The 22,150-nt window shown below is 41.1% G+C and overlaps 1 protein-coding gene across 7 annotated transcripts in view; it reads left to right on the forward strand.

The window, feature by feature from the left end:
• The window catches only part of cntnap5a (contactin associated protein family member 5a), a 243,768-nt gene that overhangs the window by 162,528 nt on the left and 59,090 nt on the right, over positions 1–22,150 (forward strand). For 6 of the 7 annotated variants that reach the window (XM_075480316.1, XM_075480317.1, XM_075480322.1 and 3 more), the window contains 5 exons: positions 911–1,030; positions 9,539–9,739; positions 15,357–15,513; positions 19,694–19,821; positions 21,441–21,611. In XM_075480316.1, coding sequence (XP_075336431.1) covers positions 911–1,030; positions 9,539–9,739; positions 15,357–15,513; positions 19,694–19,821; positions 21,441–21,611 — 777 coding nt within the window. Of the gene's footprint in view, positions 1–910; positions 1,031–9,538; positions 9,740–15,356; positions 15,514–19,693; positions 19,826–21,440; positions 21,612–22,150 lie in introns of all 7 variants that reach the window. The other variant, XM_075480321.1, reaches the window with a different exon arrangement.

Consider the following 22,150-nt stretch of genomic DNA (forward strand, 5'->3'; position numbering starts at 1 on the left):
AAGCTGCTAAAAATGTCCACAGACTGACAGAAGCCCATCCCATAATAACTGTGTGAGATGTTAGCATGATAACTGTGTGAAGATGTTAGCATGATAACTGTGTGAGATGTTAGCATGCTAACTGTGTGAAGATGTTTGCATGCTAACTGTGTGAAGATGTTTGCATGCTAACTGTGTGAAGATGTTAGCATGCTAACTGTGTGAAAATGTTAGCATGCTAACTGTGTGAAGATGTTAGCATGCTAACTGTGTGAAGATGTTGGCATGCTAACTGTGTGAAGATGTTGGCATGCTAACTGTGTGAAGATGTTGGCATGCTAACTGTGTGAAAATGTTAGCATGATAACTGTGTGAGATGTTAACATGCTAACTGTGTGAGATGTAAACATGCTAACTGTGTGAAAATGGTAGCATGCTAACTGTTTGAAAATGTTAGCATGATAACTGTGAAAATGTTAGCATGATAACTGAAAATGTTAGCATAATAACTGTGTGAAGATGTTGGCATGCTAACTGTGTGAAGATGTTGGCATGCTAACTGTGTGAAGATGTTAGCATGCTAACTGTGTGGAAATGTTAGCATGCTAACTGTGTGAAAATGTTAGCATGCTAAATGTGTGAAAATGTTAGCATGCTAACTGTGTGAAGATGTTGGCATGCTAACTGTGTGAAGATGTTGGCATGCTAACTGTGTGAAGATGTTGGCATGCTAACTGTGTGAAGATGTTAGCATGCTAACGGTGTGAAGATGTTAGCATGATAACTGTGTGAAGATGTCAGACTGACAGACGCCCATCTCACCGTCACAGATCTCCTCCTTAAGTGGGAAAACATCGGCCTATAAATAAAGACGGGCCGGTTATGTGTATTCGTGACTCAGTGGGGTGACGCTTCGCTCTGCTTCTTGCAGCTATCTACGAGTCGTCCTGCGAGGCCTACAAACTGAGCGGCAGCTCCTCGGGCTTCTACTTCATCGATCCGGATGGGAGTGGTCCTCTGGGGCCCGCCCAGGTGTACTGCAACATGACAGGTGAGATCATCGTGTTCTTTTTCTTTCACAGTCCTGAGAGGAGACAAAACTCTGAAGGGTACAGAGACTCTCACACATCCCTGTATGACCATGTGATTACAAGCTTAGACGGATGTTGCTTAAAATGATCATATAAGGCCTGTTTCCTGTTAATAACCATATAAGGCCCGTTTCCTGTTAATAACCATATAAGGCTGTCAATAACCATATAAGGCCCGTTTCCTGTTAATAACCATATAAGGCTGTCAATAACCATATAAGGCCCGTTTCCTGTTAATAACCATATAAGGCTGTCAATAACCATATAAGGCCCGTTTCCTGTTAATAACCATATAAGGCTGTCAATAACCATGTAAGGCCCGTTTCCTGTTAATAACCATATAAGGCCCGTTTCCTGTTAATAACCATATAAGGCTGTTAATAACCATATAAGGCCCGTTTCCTGTTAATAACCATATAAGGCTGTCAATAACCATATAAGGCCCGTTTCCTGTTAATAACCATATAAGGCCCGTTTCCTGTTAATAACCATATAAGGCCCGTTTCCTGTTAATAACCATATAAGGCCCGTTTCCTGTTAATAACCATATAAGGCTGTCAATAACCATATAAGGCCCGTTTCCTGTTAATAACCATATAAGGCCCGTTTCCTGTTAATAACCATATAAGGCCTGTTTCCTGTTAATAACCATATAAGGCCCGTTTCCTGTTAATAACCAAATAAGGCTGTTAATAACCATATAAGGCCCGTTTCCTGTTAAGAGTTAATTTCCTGTTGAGTCTTGACCTTTATGCTCACACTTGGATCAACAGACTCGGGGCTTCAACAGGTCCCAAAGTCGTCCACAGTAATTAAAAAAGTTGCGCAGCATCAAACCGCTCCTGTTAAAAGGCCATCTCGTGCTCTGAAGTGTCACTGAGAGCAACCGTGCAGAAAAAGATTACAACTTAACAAGCTTATAGATCTAAGCCTCCCTGGTGGCCTCCAGAGGAGCACTTTTCTGTGGAGCGTCGGGTCGTTAGAGTCAGAAGGGTTAATCCTCTCTGCAGCATCAGTCTGCTCAGGGCCGACGTTATCAGCTGATCACAGTCTTTGGACAAACTCAGAAGGAGAAGGTTATAATAATGATGACCCACAGAACTGCAGGCATGTGGCTCTGATGTACATTTGGATCCTTTAGGGAGAGTTTTCCTGAGAGGAAATCCCTGAGAGTTATCTGTAAAACCAGCCCTCATTTTTTTATAATTTATATAAAAACAGGAAACAGCTGCAGAGATTCACTGAAACATGTTCCAACGTGAACATAAACCCAGAATCTGAGTCAGAACCAGAGTTAGTTCAGTTCTGAGCAGCTTTAAGGTGAGATCAGACAGTATGCAGAGCGTTTACCCACAATGCATTTCGGTCCTGCCCGAGCAGAAATCAGCCGGCCTGAAGCTGATTTCCCTTAAGCTCTAAACTCTGTAAACTTTAGCAACATTTGAAACATTTTCAGGTGAGAAAGTAGTCGTTTAGATCCCCAACGTGTTGAAAACCTGACAAAATACCGGCTGTTTACAGTTTTGTTCCCACGAATTCGGCGCTACTAAAGCTAGCCGCAGTGAGCTAACGCACTTCCTGTTATTTTCACAAAATAAAATACCCGTTGCCTTTTATCATAGGGAAAGCCATTACCATACAATTGGTGCTTTTGTTTTGAAAACAGGAAGTGAACCTACCCTCGTTGTAGCTAGCTTGAAACTGCCGTTTAGACAGGAAATGACGATCGGCGACGTCACGTTACGTTGCATCTTGGGTAGTTTGAGTATGAGTAGTAACCTCATGATGCATACCCAACATTTAGAGAATCTAGTATGCATCTGGGAACTTAAAAAAAGTTAAAGTTAGTATGAGTAGTAGGAGAAGTATGCGGTTTGGAAAGCAGCCTTGGACTTTAAGAGTTTGGCGTAGCCATGGTTACTGCGGTTGCTGCTCTGGGCGGAGCAGGTAAACACACAGATGGATGAGCTGACATCATTCACACCGTGCAGCTGCTGTCATCCTGACATCTTATCATGCAGAGGTCCTTTAAATTTGGAACCTCTTTGCTCGTCGGCCCGTCAGACGAATCGTTCACATCTCCTGATGGCTGAGCTCAACGTGTTCTGTATCACCTGAGATGTGACGGCTGACAGACGGGGACTCGTCTGCAGCTAAGTTTTGACACTCTGGAGACGGCATTCATCACTTGACTGTCACAACTTTCCTCGCTGCTCCGTCCCCTCCAAGGTTAATGTGCCGGCCGTGTCCTCCCGGAGCAGACAGCCTCCCTCTCCTCCCCGTAAGGCTGAATCCTTCTGATATCCGTCAGCTTGACCTCAATTAAGAAATCCATTAGACATGTAAATAACTCTAAGCCAGACAACCTGATGAGGGGGATTTTCTCTAATGCAGAGCAAATATAAAGCCACTTAATGAAGTGAGTGAAGGCAGAAATCATCCAGTTTTTCCTCCAGCTTCTGATTATTTGTATCGAGAATCAGTCTCAGAGGGTCGCATCTGAGCAGTCTGCACTCTGCTTTCATTCGTTTTCACGGACCGGGGACGGAGAAGGTCGTCTAATTATCGCTCGGAAACAAGAACGTTCATTTGGTTTTCACACCGGAACAAATGCCCCTCCAAAAATAAGTAAAAAAGCAACAAATAAAAGACGTTTTTGCTTGAAATATGCAAAAAAAACTCTGCCAATGGAACTAGTGAAAATCGGCTTGTCCAGATTTCTTGAAATAAAATGTGATATTTAGGACTTTTGAGATAAAAGTGATCTTGAAATTAGCTTAAAAACCTCTTCAAATGAAGAAAAAAAGCTTGTTTCATGTGAAATATGACTCAAAACAATTTTTTTCAAGACTTTTGTATTTAACAAGATATTCCAGATGTATTGTCTTCAAACAAGTCCCTATATCTGGCTGAAATAGTACTTGTTAGGCAGTTGTGTCTTATATTAAGTGTAATGAGATATTTTGACTAGAAATGAGACAAATATACTTGGTAAGACTTTGATTTTTTCCAGTGTGTGATACAAAACGACAGAGAACAGCAGTGGGCGTAAAACAGGTGTAAAACAAGTGTAAAACAGGTGTAAAACAAGTGTAAAACAGGTGTAAAACAGGTGTAAAACAAGTGTAAAACGAGTGTAAAACAAGTGTAAAACGGGTGTAAAACGGGTGTAAAACAAGTGTAAAACAGGTGTAAAACAAGTGTAAAACAAGTGTAAAACGGGTGTAAAACAAGTGTAAAACAGGTGGAAAACAAGTGTAAAACGAGTATAAAACAAGTGTAAAACAAATGAGACAAATATACTTGGTAAGACTTTGATTTTTTCCAGTGTGTGATACAAAACGACAGAGAACAGCAGTGGGCGTAAAACAGGTGTAAAACAGGTGTAAAACAAGTGTAAAACAGGTGTAAAACAAGTGTCAAACAGGTGTAAAACAAGTGTAAAACAAGTGTAAAACAAGTGTAAAACAGGTGTAAAACAAGTGTAAAACAGGTGTAAAACAAGTGTAAAACAGGTGTAAAACAAGTGTAAAACAGGTGTAAAACAAGTGTAAAACAGGTGTAAAACAGGTGTAAAACGAGTGTAAAACAAGTGTAAAACAGGTGTAAAACAAGTGTAAAACAGGTGTAAAATAGGTGTAAAACAGGTGTAAAACAAGTGTAAAACGGGTGTAAAACAAGTGTCAAACAGGTGTAAAACAAGTGTCAAACAGGTGTAAAACAAGTGTCAAACAGGTGTAAAACAGGTGTAAAACAGGTGTAAAACAAGTGTAAAATGAGTGTAAAACAAGTGTAAAACGGGTGTAAAACGGGTGTAAAACAAGTGTAAAACAAGTGTAAAACGGGTGTAAAACAAGTGTAAAACAGGTGTAAAACGAGTATAAAACAAGTGTAAAACAAGTGTAAAACAGGTGTAAAACAGGTGTAAAACAAGTGTAAAACAGGTTTAAAACAAGTGTAAAACAGGTGTAAAACAAGTGTAAAACAGTTGTAAAACAGGTGTAAAACAGGTGTAAAACAAGTGTGAAACAGGTGTAAAACAAGTGTAAAACAGGTGTAAAACAAGTGTAAAACAAGTGTAAAACAGGTGTAAAACAAGTGTAAAACAGGTGGAAAACTGGTGTAAAACAAGTGTAAAACAAGTGTAAAACAGGTGGAAAACAGGTGTAAAACAAGTGTAAAACAAGTGTAAAACAGGTGTAAAACGAGTGTAAAACGAGTGTAAAACAGGTGTAAAACAGGTGTAAAACGATTGTAAAACAAGTGTAAAACAGGTGTAAAACAAGTGTAAAACAGGTGTAAAATAGGTGTAAAACAGGTGTAAAACAAGTGTAAAACGGGTGTAAAACAAGTGTAAAACAGGTGTAAAACAAGTGTCAAACAGGTATAAAACAGGTGTAAAACAGGTGTAAAACAAGTGTAAAACGAGTGTAAAACGGGTGTAAAACGGGTGTAAAACGGGTGTAAAACAAGTGTAAAACAAGTGTAAAACAGGTGTAAAACAAGTGTAAAACAAGTGTAAAACAAGTGTAAAACGGGTGTAAAACAAGTGTAAAACAGGTGTAAAACAAGTGTAAAACGAGTATAAAACAAGTGTAAAACAAGTGTAAAACAGGTGTAAAACAAGTGTAAAACAAGTGTAAAACAGGTGTAAAACAAGTGTAAAACAGGTGTAAAATAGGTGTAAAACAGGTGTAAAACAAGTGTAAAACGGGTGTAAAACAAGTGTAAAACAGGTGTAAAACGAGTGTGAAACAGGTGTAAAACAAGTGTGAAACTGATGTAAAACAAGTGTAAAACAAGTGTAAAACAGGTGTAAAACAGGTGTAAAACAAGTGTAAAACAAGTGTAAAACAGGTGTAAAACGAGTGTAAAACGAGTGTAAAACAGGTGTAAAACAGGTGTAAAACGATTGTAAAACAAGTGTAAAACAGGTATAAAACAAGTGTAAAACAGGTGTAAAACAGGTGTAAAACAAGTGTAAAACAGGTTTAAAACAAGTGTAAAACAGGTGTAAAACAAGTGTAAAACAGTTGTAAAACAGGTGTAAAACAGGTGTAAAACAAGTGTGAAACAGGTGTAAAACAAGTGTAAAACAGGTGTAAAACAAGTGTAAAACAAGTGTAAAACAGGTGTTAAACAAGTGTAAAACAGGTGGAAATCTGGTGTAAAACAAGTGTAAAACAAGTGTAAAACAGGTGGAAAACAGGTGTAAAACAAGTGTAAAACAAGTGTAAAACAGGTGTAAAACGAGTGTAAAACGAGTGTAAAACAGGTGTAAAACAGGTGTAAAACGATTGTAAAACAAGTGTAAAACAGGTGTAAAACAAGTGTAAAACAGGTGTAAAATAGGTGTAAAACAGGTGTAAAACAAGTGTAAAACGGGTGTAAAACAAGTGTAAAACAGGTGTAAAACAAGTGTCAAACAGGTATAAAACAGGTGTAAAACAGGTGTAAAACAAGTGTAAAACGAGTGTAAAACAGGTGTAAAACGAGTGTAAAACAAGTGTAAAACAGGTGTAAAACAAGTGTAAAACAGGTGTAAAATAGGTGTAAAACAGGTGTAAAACAAGTGTAAAACGGGTGTAAAACAGGTGTAAAACAGGTGTAAAACAAGTGTAAAACGGGTGTAAAACAAGTGTAAAACAGGTGTAAAACAAGTGTAAAACAGGTGTAAAACAAGTGTGAAACAGGTGTAAAACAAGTGTGAAACAGGTGTAAAACAAGTGTAAAACAAGTGTAAAACAAGTGTAAAACGGGTGTAAAACAAGTGTAAAACAGGTGTAAAACAAGTGTAAAACGAGTATAAAACAAGTGTAAAACAAGTGTAAAACAGGTGTAAAACAAGTGTAAAACAAGTGTAAAACAGGTGTAAAACAGGTGTAAAACAGGTGTAAAACAAGTGTAAAACGGGTGTAAAACAAGTGTAAAACAGGTGTAAAACAAGTGTAAAACAGGTGTAAAACAAGTGTGAAACAGGTGTAAAACAAGTGTGAAACAGGTGTAAAACAAGTGTAAAACAAGTGTAAAACAAGTGTAAAACAGGTGGAAAACTGGTGTAAAACAAGTGTAAAACAGGTGGAAAACAGGTGTAAAACAAGTGTAAAACAGGTGTAAAACGAGTGTAAAACGAGTGTAAAACAGGTGTAAAACAGGTGTAAAACAGGTGTAAAACAAGTGTAAAACAGGTGTAAAACAAGTGTAAAACAGGTGTAAAACAAGTGTAAAACAGGTGTAAAACAGGTGTAAAACAGGTGTAAAACAAGTGTAAAACGAGTGTAAAACAGGTGTAAAACAGGTGTAAAACAAGTGTAAAACAGGTGTAAAACAAGTGTAAAACAAGTGTAAAACAGGTGTAAAACAGGTGTAAAACAAGTGTAAAACAGGTGTAAAACAAGTGTAAAACAGGTGTAAAACAGGTGTAAAACAGGTGTAAAACAAGTGTAAAACAGGTGTAAAACAGGTGTAAAACAGGTGTAAAACAAGTGTAAAACAAGTGTAAAACAAGTGTAAAACGAGTGTAAAACGAGTGTAAAACGAGTGTAAAACGGGTGTAAAACGGGTGTAAAACAGGTGTAAAACAAGTGTAAAATAGGTGTAAAACAGTTGTAAAATAGGCCTTTCCATGAGTGGCAGCTCAGCAAACTGTGCAGGAAACTAGCGTTTTCTCTGCCGGGGGTCACACACATGATTTGTCAGCTCTGGATGAGATTTTATTATTTTATTATTGTGGAAGTCACATCACGTTTCACCCTCATGTGCATTTTAAACATTTTGCACGTGGAAATAAAGGTAAAAGAACCTCGACTCTTTCCGCTCGCTGGGCTGAGGACACAGAGTGAATATTTGAGAATGAATTTTAAAGCTCTTTCTAAATCAAATTTGACAACTTGCACATTGTTTGCGCAGCACGGCCTTATAAATGGTTTATACCACGGTCAACTCGATTTTTATTGGCTGCAGTTTCCATTCATTTCTGATAAAACACCCACTAAAAAAGTCCGGGGAGAATCCTCGTTGCCTGGTGTGAAATATTGTGACGAATCTTCTTTGGTCACCGAGTGGCTGCAGACAGCCTGAGATTGGAAACACATTTTTAAGAATCCCTCTTTGTTCCCACACTGAGAATCATCTTTGAGTTCTTATCCTGTAAACTGTGTGATATGAGCAACCATCTCACTTCCTGTTCGCTCTTTAGTCACGGCTGGTCTTATTATTAGACATGCTGGCACATTATTTCTACTGTTTATCAGCAGCCTACATCATTAATTAGTATGCATAGCTTTAGCTCAAAACTCCTCGAGTAGTAAGCAACACCTGCTTTTTAATCAGATTAACTGTCCAATCCTCAATCACATCAGACTGAACTAAATTTGTCTCAAGCAGAATTATCTTAAAATCAGGCTGGTTAAAAAAATTCAAATACACAATGTTTTCACATAATTGTTTCTCACTGGTTGGAATTATTCTTTCTCCATAAAAAATGTTAGCATGATAAATGTTAGCATGCTAACTATGTGAAAATGTCAGTATGATAACTGTGTGAATATGTTAGCATGATAACTGTGTGAGATGTTAGCATGATAACTGTGTGACGATGTTAGCATGATGTGTGAAGGTGTTAGCATGCTCACAAAGTGAGATGTTAGCATGATAACTGTGTGAAGATGTTAGCATGATCACTCAGTGAGATGTTAGCATAATAACTGTGTGAAGATGTTAGCATGATAAATGTGTGAGATGTTAGCATGCTTACACAGTGAGATGTTAGCATGCTAACTGTGTGAAGATGTTATCATGCTCACACAGTGAGATGTTAGCATGATAACTGTGTGAAGATGTTAGCATAATAACCATGTGAAGATGTTAGCATGATAACTGTGTGAAGATGTTAGCATGGTAACCGTGTGAAGATGTTAGCATGATAACTGTGTGAAGATGTTAGCATGCTAACTGTGTGAAGATGTTAGCATAATAACTGTGTGAAGATGTTAGCATGATAAATGTGTGAGATGTTAGCATGCTTACACAGTGAGATGTTAGCATGCTTACACAGTGAGATGTTAGCATGCTAACTGTGTGAAGATGTTATCATGCTCACACAGTGAGATGTTAGCATGATAACTGTGTGAAGATGTTAGCATAATAACCATGTGAAGATGTTAGCATGATAACTGTGTGAAGATGTTAGCATGCTAACCGTGTGAAGATGTTAGCATGATAACTGTGTGAAGATGTTAGCATGCTAACTGTGTGAAGATGTTAGCATGATAAATGTGTGAGATGTTAGCATGCTAACTGTGTGAAGATGTTAGCATGATAAATGTGTGAGATGTTAGCATGCTCACACAGTGAGATGAAGCCAACAGCCTGAATACATGTCTCTACAGCTGTACAGGAGGTTTGCATGGGCTCACAGTTTGACATTAAGGTGACTTGCCGGTAACAAATGAACATTTTTCTTATAGAAAAGAAGGTGTGGACGGTTCTGTCCCACAACAGCACGGCGCCAGTCAAAGTCCAGGGTTCCTCCCCTCAGAAACCTCACATCATGAAGCTCAGCTACAACGCTTCATCCGAGCAGCTGCGAGCCATCGTATCCGGGTCGGAGCAGTGTCAGCAGGAAGTCGTTTACAGCTGCAGGAAGTCCCGCCTCTTCAACACAAAGGGTGAGTTATCACCTCATTATCATCGGATCATACTCCACAGACATGTTGTCAGGCCGAATTTCATGTTTTGAGTTGAACAAGGAGACTTTTTCAGGTTGTTTTAGACAGCATTAAAGATCCATTCCAGTGAAAATCATGCCTTTAATCTTGTGGAAATGTCCTGGTGGTGTTTTAATATGCTAAAGCATCTTGGAACTGCAGCCAACAGCATTGTAGCATTTCAGACTGTGAGATGTGGCTTTTCAGAGCTGGGAACACGGTCTCAGTGACATAAAAACCACCTGCAGGATATTATGTGGGGTCCAATCTGGCTGCCAAACCAAAGGCAGGAACTCCACAAGTCCTCCGAAGGTGTCTTATTGTAGCAGCAGAGCCTTTAAGCCCTGTGAGTGGTGAGGTGGGGCTCCTTTCATATCACACAGATGCTCAACTGGATTGAGATCTGGGAGGTTTTGAAGGCAAAGTTAAGACTCTGAGCTCTGGGTCATGTTCAGGGAGGCGGCATCATCCTGCTGAAAGAGGATCAGCATCAGGTGTGTGGGCTGTGTTCCAAACTGCAAACTGATCGATCAGACAGTATGCAGAGTGTTTACCCACAATGCATTTGGCTCCTGCCCGAGCCGAAATCAGCCGGCCTGAAGCTGATTTCCCTTAAGCTCTAAACTCTGTAAACTTTAGCAACATTTGAAACATTTTCAGGTGAGAAAGTAGTCGTTTAGATCCCCAACGTGTTGAAAACCTGACAAAATACCGGCTGTTTACAATTTTGTTCCCACGAATTCGGCGCTACTAAAGCTAGCCGCAGTGAGCTAACGCACTTCCTGTTATTTTCACAAAATAAAATACCCGTTGCCTTTTATCATAGGGAAAGCCATTACCATACAATTGGTGCTTTTGTTTTGAAAACAGGAAGTGAACCTACCCTCGTTGTAGCTAGCTTGAAACTGCCGTTTTGACAGGAAATGACGATCGGCGACGTCACGTTACGTTGCATCTTGGGTAGTTTGAGTATGAGTAGTAACCTCATGATGCATACCCAACATTTCAGAGAATCTAGTATGCATCCGGGAACTTAAAAAAGTTAAAGTTAGTAGGAGTAGTAGGAGAAGTATGCGGTTTGGAACACAGCCTGTTTACGTCAGGACTTTATGTTTATATTTAGGGCCGGGCAACGATTAAAATGTTTAATCTAATTAATCACGATTAATCGCATTTGTACGCAGAATCCAAAAATGAATCCAAAAGTAGCGTATAGCTTTTAGCATTTAGCTTTATTTTAAATGTGCTGCCATATGAATGAAAGTGCCATAACATTTGTTGTGCAAACACACTTTTAACATCAGCATCTTTCTGTAGTTTTTATGTAGAAGCCTCGCTCCACTGTCTGTTTCCTTGAATGACTTGCTGCTATCAGTTGTGTGTTTTGCCTTTAAGTGATATTTTAGACTGGAACTACTACGCTGAGAAGACAATTCAACTTGGCAGTGTTTACAGATGACTTTGGTTCTGTTGACTCCGCCGTCTGGAAGAACTTTAAAATGAAAATGGCCGAGTAAAAGTTCCGTACCCTTCTCCATGTTTGGTGGATCCGCCGATTACTTTCTTTTCCTGTTCCACAGCAGACAGCAGCAGACTTTTACAAAATAAAAGCCTGTGAGCAGCAGACTTTTACAAAATAAAAGCCTGTGAGCAGCAGACTTTTACAAAATAAAACCTGCGTTAATGCGCGATAGAATATTTATCGGCGTTAAATAATTAACGAGTTAACTCGCCCAGCCCTAATTAATATTCAATATATCAGAGATTTATTACTGCAGTTCAGGATATCCGTCCTAGTAAAAGACTAAAAGATGATCCTGTTGGCCTGCTCATCTGTCGGTGTTATTAAGGAGAAATCCTCAGCAGATGTGGAGCTGCTGCTTGGAAACAGCCTCATGTGCAGATGTTCCCGCCCCAGATGTTCAGATAAACGTATCTCTGTGAGTCGGTCTGTTGCATTGTGAGCTTGAAGCCAGACAGTTTGCCCAGCAGGGAGCCGCTGTCCCCACGGCAACCTGCCGGCCTCTCAGCCTCTCCTGTTCCACTTCAGCAGTAACCGGAGAGGCCGGCCGCGCCGCCTTTGTTCGCCTGGAACCGCTCGAACATCTAAACATTTGCTTTTGAATCATGAAACATTCATGAAGTCCCAGATTCCGTCGCTCCTCTGTGTGAATAAACGAGTTCATTATCGCCTCAGACATGAAAGGGAGGCTGGAAACGGCCCGTTCTACAGATTTTACAGCCAAACGAACCCTTTCAGGCTCAGACGGAGCTCTTCACGCTCGGCTCGGCTGTTTCTCCCGTGGAAAGAAAGTCAAACGCCTCTTTGTTCTCTACTTCTCCGAGTTCTGACACAAACGGCGTCCCTTTCAACGACAACGACAGCCGTATTCCAATCATTCCTGACAGAAACTGGCAGCCATGGTGCTGATTTACAGGAAAAAGAACAACAGCAGCAGCTGTTGGAAGGAGTCCTGTGGGAATACAGATGTGCAGCTCACCTCCAGTTGTTGCTGCTGACAGCACAGAGGTTCCCGTTCCTCTGCTTTAGACTCAGAGTGCTGCTTACAGCCGTAATGAGCCGGCTTTGCTTTAACGTGACGGTGAAATGAGACTCCCAGCAGAGGATGATTGCTTGGTGTTTTTATTTGTTTTCAGAACAGCTTCCTGGTCTCTGAGCCTCGGTGTTCAGGCAGCTGCTGAGTGCAGAAGTGTTTGTGCTTAAAGCGTCTCTGCAGGACGCCCAGCGGGAGCAACATGGCTTCATCCCGATTCATCCCGATTCATCCTGATTCATCCTGATTCCTGATTCATCCTGATTCATCCCGATTCATCCCGATTCATCCCGATTCATCCTGATTCCTGATTCATCCCGATTCATCCCGATTCATCCTGATTCCTGATTCATCCTGATTCATCCCGATTCATCCTGATTCATCCCGATTCATCCCGATTCATTCCGATTCATCCCGATTCCTGATTCATCCCGATTCCTGATTCATCCTGATTCATCCCGATTCATCCTGATTCCTGATTCATCCCAATTCATCCCGATTCATCCTGATTCCTGATTCATCCTGATTCATCCTGATTCCTGATTCATCCCGATTCATCCTTATTTATCCCGATTCATTCCGATTCATCCCGATTCCTGATTCATCCCGATTCATCCTGATTCATCCCGATTCATCCCGATTCCTGATTCATCCCGATTCCTGATTCATCCCGATTCATCCAGATTCATCCTGATTCATCCTGATTCATCCTGATTCATCCTGATTCCTGATTCATCCCGATTCATCCCGATTCATCCTGATTCCCGATTCATCCCGATTCATCCTGATTCCTGATTCATCCCGATTCATCTTGATTCCCGATTCATCCCGATTCATCCTGATTCCTGATTCCTGATTCATCCCGATTCATCCTGATTCCTGATTCATCCTGATTCATCCTGATTCCTGATTCATCCCAATTCATCCCGATTCATCCTGATTCCTGATTCATCCCGATTCATCCTGATTCCTGATTCATCCCGATTCCTGATTCATCCTGATTCATCCTGATTCATCCCGATTCATCCTGATTCCTGATTCATCCTGATTCATCCCGATTCATCCTGATTCCTGATTCATCCCGATTCATCCCGATTCATCCTGAGTCCTGATTCATACTGATTCCTGATTCATCCCGATTCATCCCGATTCATCCTGATTCCTGATTCATCCCGATTCATCCCGATTCATCCTGATTCCTGATTCATCCTGATTCATCCCGATTCATCCCGATTCCTGATTCATCCCGATTCATCCTGATTCCTGATTCATCCCGATTCCTGATTCATCCTGATTCATCCTGATTCATCCCGATTCATCCTGATTCCTGATTCATCCTGATTCATCCCGATTCATCCTGATTCCTGATTCATCCCGATTCATTCCGATTCATCCCGATTCATCCCGATTCCTGATTCATCCCGATTCCTGATTCATCCCGATTAATCCCGATTCATCCTGATTCGTCTCTGAGCAGCTCCGGTTCAGAGAGCTTTTCCTGCAGGTTAAAGTAAGAACAGGCCGGCTTCGTGCATTAGTGGAACAGGAAGATGTGTTCGCCGCCTTGATGAGAAGAAGCTGCGTCGATATGAGCCAATCTGAGAGAGAGGCCGACCTCGCCTGCAGGGACTATTGATTGTTGCCTTTTCTTATTTGTGGATCTGTTCGGTGTTTGAATGCTGGTTGAAAGTGCACGAGGGGCGTGCACGGACGGGGGGACGGGGGGGCTTTCTAATGCAGATGTGGGAGCTCCACCTGCTGCTCCGTCAGGTGACGGCGTTAAAAAGCGTTCAGTCAACAGAGAAAGATGTCCCTTAAAGGGACAGTTCGCCTCTTCTGACATGAAGCTGTGTAACATCCCGTATCAGCAACATCATTTCTGAACATCTTCTTACCCCCTGCTGCGTCCTGTGAGCAGAGTTCCAGCCTCGTTTTGGTGTTGCACTGGAAAAAATCTAAGTCTTACCGAGTATATTTCTCTCATTTCTAGTCAAAATATCTCATTACACTTAATATCAGACACAACTGCCTAACAAGCACCATTTCAGCCAGATATAGGGACAGATATATGGGATATCATACAGCTTCATGTCCAAAGAGGCGAACTGTCCCTTTAAAGCAGCTGTAATGTATGCAGCAGGTGACGCGTGGCTTAACGGGCTTTCCTTGGCCGGCCTCTGTGTTCACATTAAGTGATGGATGGCTGCAGCTGGAGCAGCTCAGCCTGAGTTATGACCTCACAGGAGAAGAAGGAATAACCGGGGTCAAAGAGCCCGATACATAGGAGAGTAGCTCCGTTTATCAGAGGTGATGCTCTGCCTTTACATGTGTGAGTACGCTGGAACTGACATGCTTTATAACTTCACAGGAAGCGGGCCGGAAGAGAGCTTTCTGGAGCTTTGGTTTCAGGCTCATTCTGCTCTGTTCCTAACTCAGTTTCAGATGTGTTTCAGGCTCATTCTGCTCTGTTCCTAACTCAGTTTCAGATGTGTTTCATGCTCATTCTGCTCTGTTCCTAACTCAGTTTCAGATGTGTTTCAGGCTCATTCTGCTCTGTTCCTAACTCAGTTTCAGATGTGTTTCAGGCTCATTCTGCTCTGTTCCTAACTCAGTTTCAGATGTGTTTCATGCTCATTCTGCTCTGTTCCTAACTCAGTTTCAGATGTGTTTCAGGCTCATTCTGCTCTGTTCCTAACTCAGTTTCAGATGTGTTTCATGCTCATTCTGCTCTGTTCCTAACTCAGTTTCAGATGTGTTTCATGCTCATTCTGCTCTGTTCCTAACTCAGTTTCAGATGTGTTTCAGGCTCATTCTGCTCTGTTCCTAACTCAGTTTCAGATGTGTTTCATGCTCATTCTGCTCTGTTCCTAACTCAGTTTCAGATGTGTTTCATGCTCATTCTGCTCTGTTCCTAACTCAGTTTCAGGCCGTTACAGCTGGTCTCTGACAGACTCTGACAGACTCTGACAGACTCTGACAGACTCTGACAGACTCTAATGGACTCTGGTGGGCTTGTGTTTCAGATGGCAGTCCGCTGTCCTGGTGGCTGGACCGTGACGGGGAGAGGAGGAGTTACTGGGGAGGCTTTCTGCCCGGAGTCCAGCAGTGCTCCTGCAGCCTGGAGGAGAACTGCTTGGACATGAACTACTTCTGCAACTGCGACGCCGACACAGACTCGTGGTACGCTTTAGAGTTTCCTTTGTCTTTTTGTTGGAAGGGCAGCAGAGTTAAAGAGGCTGTTGGGCTTCTCTCACCTTTAAATCTGCATCTTTAAAGTCTGCAGGAGCTACAACAGACCGAGTTATTGGCTGTGTTCCAAACCACATTCTGCATACTACATACTACATACTGCATACTTCCATACTACATACTGCATACTACATACTACATACTGCATACTACATACTACATACTACATACTACATACTACATACTGCATACTTCCATACTACATACTGCATACTACATACTACATACTACATACTACATACTTCCATACTACATACTGCATACTACATACTGCATACTACATACTGCATACTGCATACTACATACTACATACTACATACTGCATACTGCATACTACATACTACATTCTGCATACTACATACTACAGACTTATATACTACATACTGCATACTGCATACTGCATACTACATACTACATACTTATATACTACATACTGCATACTTCCATACTACATACTGCATACTACATACTACATACTGCATACTACATACTGCATACTGCATACTACATACTACATTCTGCATACTACATACTACAGACTTATATACTACATACTGCATACTGCATACTACATACTACATACTGCATACTGCATACTGCATACTGCATACTGCATACTGCATACTGCATACTACATACTGCATACTTCCATACTGCATACTGCATACTACATACTGCATACTTCCATACTGCATACTGCATACTGCATACTGCATACTACATACTGCATACTTCCATACTGCATACTGCATACTACATACTGCATACTTCCATACTGCATACTACATACTACATACTGCATACTGCATACTACATACTGCATACTTCCATACTGCATACTGCATACTGCATACTACATACTGCATACTGCATACTACATACTGCATACTACATACTACATACTGCATACTGCATACTACATACTGCATACTACATACTGCATACTTCCATACTGCATACTGCATACTACATACTGCATACTTCCATACTGCATACTGCATACTGCATACTACATACTGCATACTGCATACTACATACTGCATACTGCATACTGCATACTACATACTGCATACTGTATACTACATACTGCATACTTCCATACTACATACTACATACTGCATACTGCATACTACATACTGCATACTGCATACTTCCATACTGCATACTGCATACTACATACTGCATACTTCCATACTGCATACTACATACTACATACTGCATACTGCATACTACATACTGCATACTTCCATACTGCATACTGCATACTGCATACTACATACTGCATACTGCATACTACATACTGCATACTACATACTACATACTGCATACTGCATACTACATACTGCATACTGCATACTGTATACTACATACTGCATACTACATACTACATACTGCATACTGCATACTACATACTGCATACTACATACTACATACTGCATACTGCATACTACATACTGCATACTACATACTGCATACTTCCATACTGCATACTGCATACTGCATACTACATACTGCATACTTCCATACTGCATACTGCATACTGCATACTACATACTGCATACTGCATACTACATACTGCATACTGCATACTGCATACTACATACTGCATACTGTATACTACATACTGCATACTTCCATACTGCATACTACATACTACATACTGCATACTACATACTGCATACTGCATACTTCCATACTGCATACTTCCATACTGCATACTACATACTGCATACTTCCATACTGCATACTACATACTACATACTGCATACTGCATACTACATACTGCATACTTCCATACTGCATACTGCATACTGCATACTACATACTGCATACTGCATACTACATACTGCATACTACATACTACATACTGCATACTGCATACTACATACTGCATACTGCATACTGTATACTACATACTGCATACTACATACTACATACTGCATACTGCATACTACATACTGCATACTGCATACTACATACTGCATACTTCCATACTGCATACTGCATACTACATACTGCATACTGCATACTACATACTACATACTGCATACTACATACTACATACTGCATACTGCATACTTCCATACTACATACTTCCATATTGCATACTACATACTGCATACTGCATACTACATACTACATACTACATACTGCATACTACATACTGCATACTGCATACTTCCATACTACATACTTCCATACTACATACTGCATACTGCATACTACATACTGCATACTTCCATACTACATACTTCCATACTACATATTGCATACTGCATACTACATACTGCATACTTCCATACTGCATACTGCATACTTCCATACTGCATACTGCATACTTCCATACTACATACTTCCATACTACATACTGCATACTGCATACTACATACTGCATACTTCCATACTGCATACTGCATACTTCCATACTGCATACTGCATACTTCCATACTACATACTTCCATACTACATACTGCATACTGCATACTGCATACTTCCATACTGCATACTACATACTACATACTTTTGACAGGAAATGACGATCGGCGACGTCACGTTACGTTGCATCTTGGGTAGTTTGAGTATGAGTAGTAACCTCATGATGCATACCCAACATTTCAGAGAATCTAGTATGCATCCGGGAACTTCTCGCATACTCAAACTCGCATACTAACTCAGAAAGTAAGTATGAGTAGTAGGAGAAGTAGGAGAAGTATGCGGTTTGGAACACAGCCATTCTCTCCCACGGTTCTGCTCCTCCGGGGGTTTTCTTCCTGGATTTGATGACATCATGATAAAACTCATTTGCATAATAGCAGCATAGATAAAGAAGGGTCAGCTGTCCAATCAGAAACGGGAGCTGAAGGATAGCAGAGATGCTTCTGCAGTGTGCAGGTTTATGAACATTAAAGCATCTGTTGCAGTAAAGCAACACTGGAAAAAATGCCCCTCCAAAAATAAGTAAAAAAACAACAAATACAAGACGTTTTTGCTTGAAATAAGCAAAAAAATCTGCCAATGGAACTAGTGAAAATTGACTTGTCAAGATTTCTTGAAATAAGATGTGATATTTAGGACTTTTGAGATAATAGTGATCTTGAAATTAGCTGAAAAACCTCTTCAAATGTCAAAAAAAGCTTGTTTTATATGATATGTGACTCAAAACAATTTGTTTTCAAGACTTTCTCCTTTAACAAGATATTCCAGATGTATTGTCTTCAAAGAAGTCCCTATATCTGGCTGAAATGGTGCTTGTTAGGCAGTTGTGTCTTATATTAAGTGTAATGAGATATTTTGACTAGAAATGAGACAAATATACTTGGTAAGACTTTGATTTTTTCCAGTGAACGTGTCTGCAGGACAGAATATTGACCATTTAAAGTGTTTAAGGAGTCCAACTTCAACATGTTTCTCTCATGTCGACTTTTCCCAGATGTGTTGGATTAGATTTCATCATTTTAGCCTGGAACTGTAGTAATTATGTGAGTAATAAAGTTAGCATTCGGGTAAAATAAAGCTAAAAACCTGACAAATTGATCAGATAACTAACATGGAGGCTCAGTGGAGCGCCTGCTGCCTGGTTAAGTTAAGTTAAAGTTAGCATTCGGGTAAAATAAAGCTGAAAACCTGACAGATTGATCAGATAACTAACATGGAGGCTCAGTGGAGCGCCTGCTGCCTGGTTAAGTTAAGTTAAAGTTAGCATTCGGGTAAAATAAAGCTGAAAACCTGACAGATTGATCAGATAACTAACATGGAGGCTCAGTGGTTTCTCTGATGAAGAGCTGAAAAGTCGTCAGGCTGCAGCACTTTGTTTGCTCGCTCCACTTGTTACAGCTCATTAATTGCTCAGATGTGTTAGCGTTTGCTCTGGGATGATTCATCACATCAGTTATGTCTCATTTCTTCTCTGTGAGTAAAGAAACTCTTGGTGGTTCTCTCTGTTTACGCTGATCAGCTCCCTCCTTCAGGCTGCTGCGCTGTGATGGATGCTCCCTCCTCTGGCTGTGTTCACTGTGTGTTCGCTGCTAATGGAGGAGAATAGGCGGCTGTTTCTGGCCCCCCGGCCCCTGGGGGCCCCGCCTCACTGCTTCTGCTTCTGTGTCTCTCTCAGGGCTAACGACACGGGGGTCCTCTCCTACAAAGACCACCTGCCGGTGAGCCAGGTCGTGATCGGAGACGCCAACAGGACCGGCTCGCAGGCCGTCTACCGCGTCGGCGCTCTGCGTTGCTATGGAGACAGTAGGTGATCACCTTGAACTGCAGCTGCCGTTGGGCTGCAGACGGAGTCAGATTTCAGTTTTTAACCCGGTGTTTGTCAGCGGATGAGGAGCTAAACTCCTTCTGTTCCCGTGCAAAGCTCACAGCCGGCGGAGCTAAATACGAGCCGAAGCTGAGCCGGGCGGGACCGCCGTTTACTCAGCTTTCATTTCGTTGGGTTGTTCAATCACAAAGGGAGTCTTTGAGAAACACTCAAATCAAATCATTTCATGTCCAAAACAATTCAAAGTGCTTCACATAAAATAAAAGCATTGCAGCAGGGAGTGGAAGAAGCATTAAAGAGAAACAATTAAAATAATTAAAATGAATTTAAAAACAAGCAACAGTCCAGATAAGTTCAAATTCAACACATCCAGTGTTTAAAGTAGTTAAATTTCCCAAAATGTTCATCATCTGTGTTTTATGATATAATTAAAGGCTTAAAGAATCAGAAAAACTGCGTTTCAGAGCTTTTTGAAGCTGAAGGGGAAGCGTGGTGGAGCCGGGCGGGACCGCCGTTTACTCAGCTTCATTGTTGTGTTGTTCAATCACAAAGAGAGTCTTTGAGAAACACTCAAATCAAATCAAATCAAATCAAATTTATTTGTGCATTTCATGTCCAAAACAGTTCAAAGTGCTTCACATAAAATAAAAGCATAGCAGCAGGGAGTGGAAGAAGCATCCCACCACAACGACTTTTACAAAATAAAAGCCTGTGAGCAACAGACTTTTACAGAATAATAAAATAGATACTAAAACGGCGTGGTCCGTGGCGTAGTGGGTTGAGCAGGCAGCTGCAGCTGGCCCCGGTTCGAGTCCCGCATCGGACGGCCTTGTGCTGCTTGTTGTTCCCCCTCTCTCTGCCCCCTGCTTCCTTTTTCTCTGAACTTTCCATTAAAGGGATAATCCGGAGTAAAATGCACTTTAGATCAATTTACGGGATGTTGGGAGTACATACGTTGAGTTGACATCAAAATCATGTCATTCGGATGTGTTTTGAGAATTTCGATTTGACCGTTTTTAGCCAAAAGTCGTTAGCCTGGAAGTCAGAGGGGCATATCATGTCACCGCTACAAAACGCTATTTTTATACCTCTTCTACAGCTCCAAACAACATAACACTTACGTGGTAGTGAGTAGAGGGTCCCTAAAGCCAAACCGAAGTGTCCCGAGGTCTTCATGTGGTCGGATAGAGAGTCCAGAATGAATTTAATCAAGCCAGTACCTTTCCAGAGATGTGTCTGCTGCAGCTGCCGCTACAGACCGTGGTGAAGTTGGTTTCATATTGGATATTCGACAGATATTCACAATAAGGAAATAAGGTGTCTTTTTTTTCAAACCAATGTCAAACCAACTTCACCACGGCGTTAAATAAATAACGAGTTAACTCGCCCAGCCCTCGTATTTTCATTTCAGTGTAACGTGGATTAGATCGTTTTAAGACCTGGCAAAGTCGGTATTCATGTGTTCTGATGTATGAAAGCTGGATGTATGTTTCAGGTTTTCTCCATAATTTAATATTCAGATAAATGACTGAACCATCTGATTAAATCCTGCCTGGATGTCTTCAGTGTCCCTCACCGTCCCCGTCTGTCCTTCCAGGGTCCATATGGAACGCAGCGTCCTTCTACCAGGAGTCCTCCTACCTCTACTTCCCCACCCTGCAGGCGGAGCTGGCCTCCGATATCTCCTTCTACTTCAAGACCAGCACTCCCTCCGGAGTGTTTCTGGAGAACCAGGGCCTGAAGGACTTCATCCGAGTGGAGCTCAGCTGTGAGTGAGCGCTCCCACCACACCCAGAGAGAGGCAGTTTACGATAAGACCCCCGAACACAGAGTCCGTACATAAGAGTGTCTACAAAAGCCATCAACGATTTGCTCTGCTCTTCACTCTCAGTGCTGTAGCTGACAGTTCAATTTCCCAGAGAAGCAGTCTGTCAGTGCTGCGCAGCGTGCTGTAATCCCAGCGGCGCCGTCAGCGGCGAGCTGTCATAGATGTACAAAAGCCTAATGAAGTCACTGTACGGGCATAAAGCAGAGAGGTGTCTGAGCCGGAAATAATCAGTCTTACCAAGTGTATTTGTCCCATTTCTAGTCAAAATAACTCATAACTCATGACACTTAATATAAGACACAACAGTTCCATTTCAGCCAGATATAGGGACTTGTTTGAAGACAAAACATCTGGATTATCTTGTTAAATGAAAAAGTCTTGAAAACAAATTGTTTTGAGTCACATATCATATGAAACAAGCTTTTTTTCTTCATTTGAAGAGGTTTTTAAGCTAATTTCAAGATCACTTTTAACTCAAA

This window comes from Odontesthes bonariensis, chromosome 12, assembly GCF_027942865.1.
Source record: "Odontesthes bonariensis isolate fOdoBon6 chromosome 12, fOdoBon6.hap1, whole genome shotgun sequence".
Taxonomy (NCBI): Eukaryota; Metazoa; Chordata; class Actinopteri; order Atheriniformes; family Atherinopsidae; genus Odontesthes; species Odontesthes bonariensis.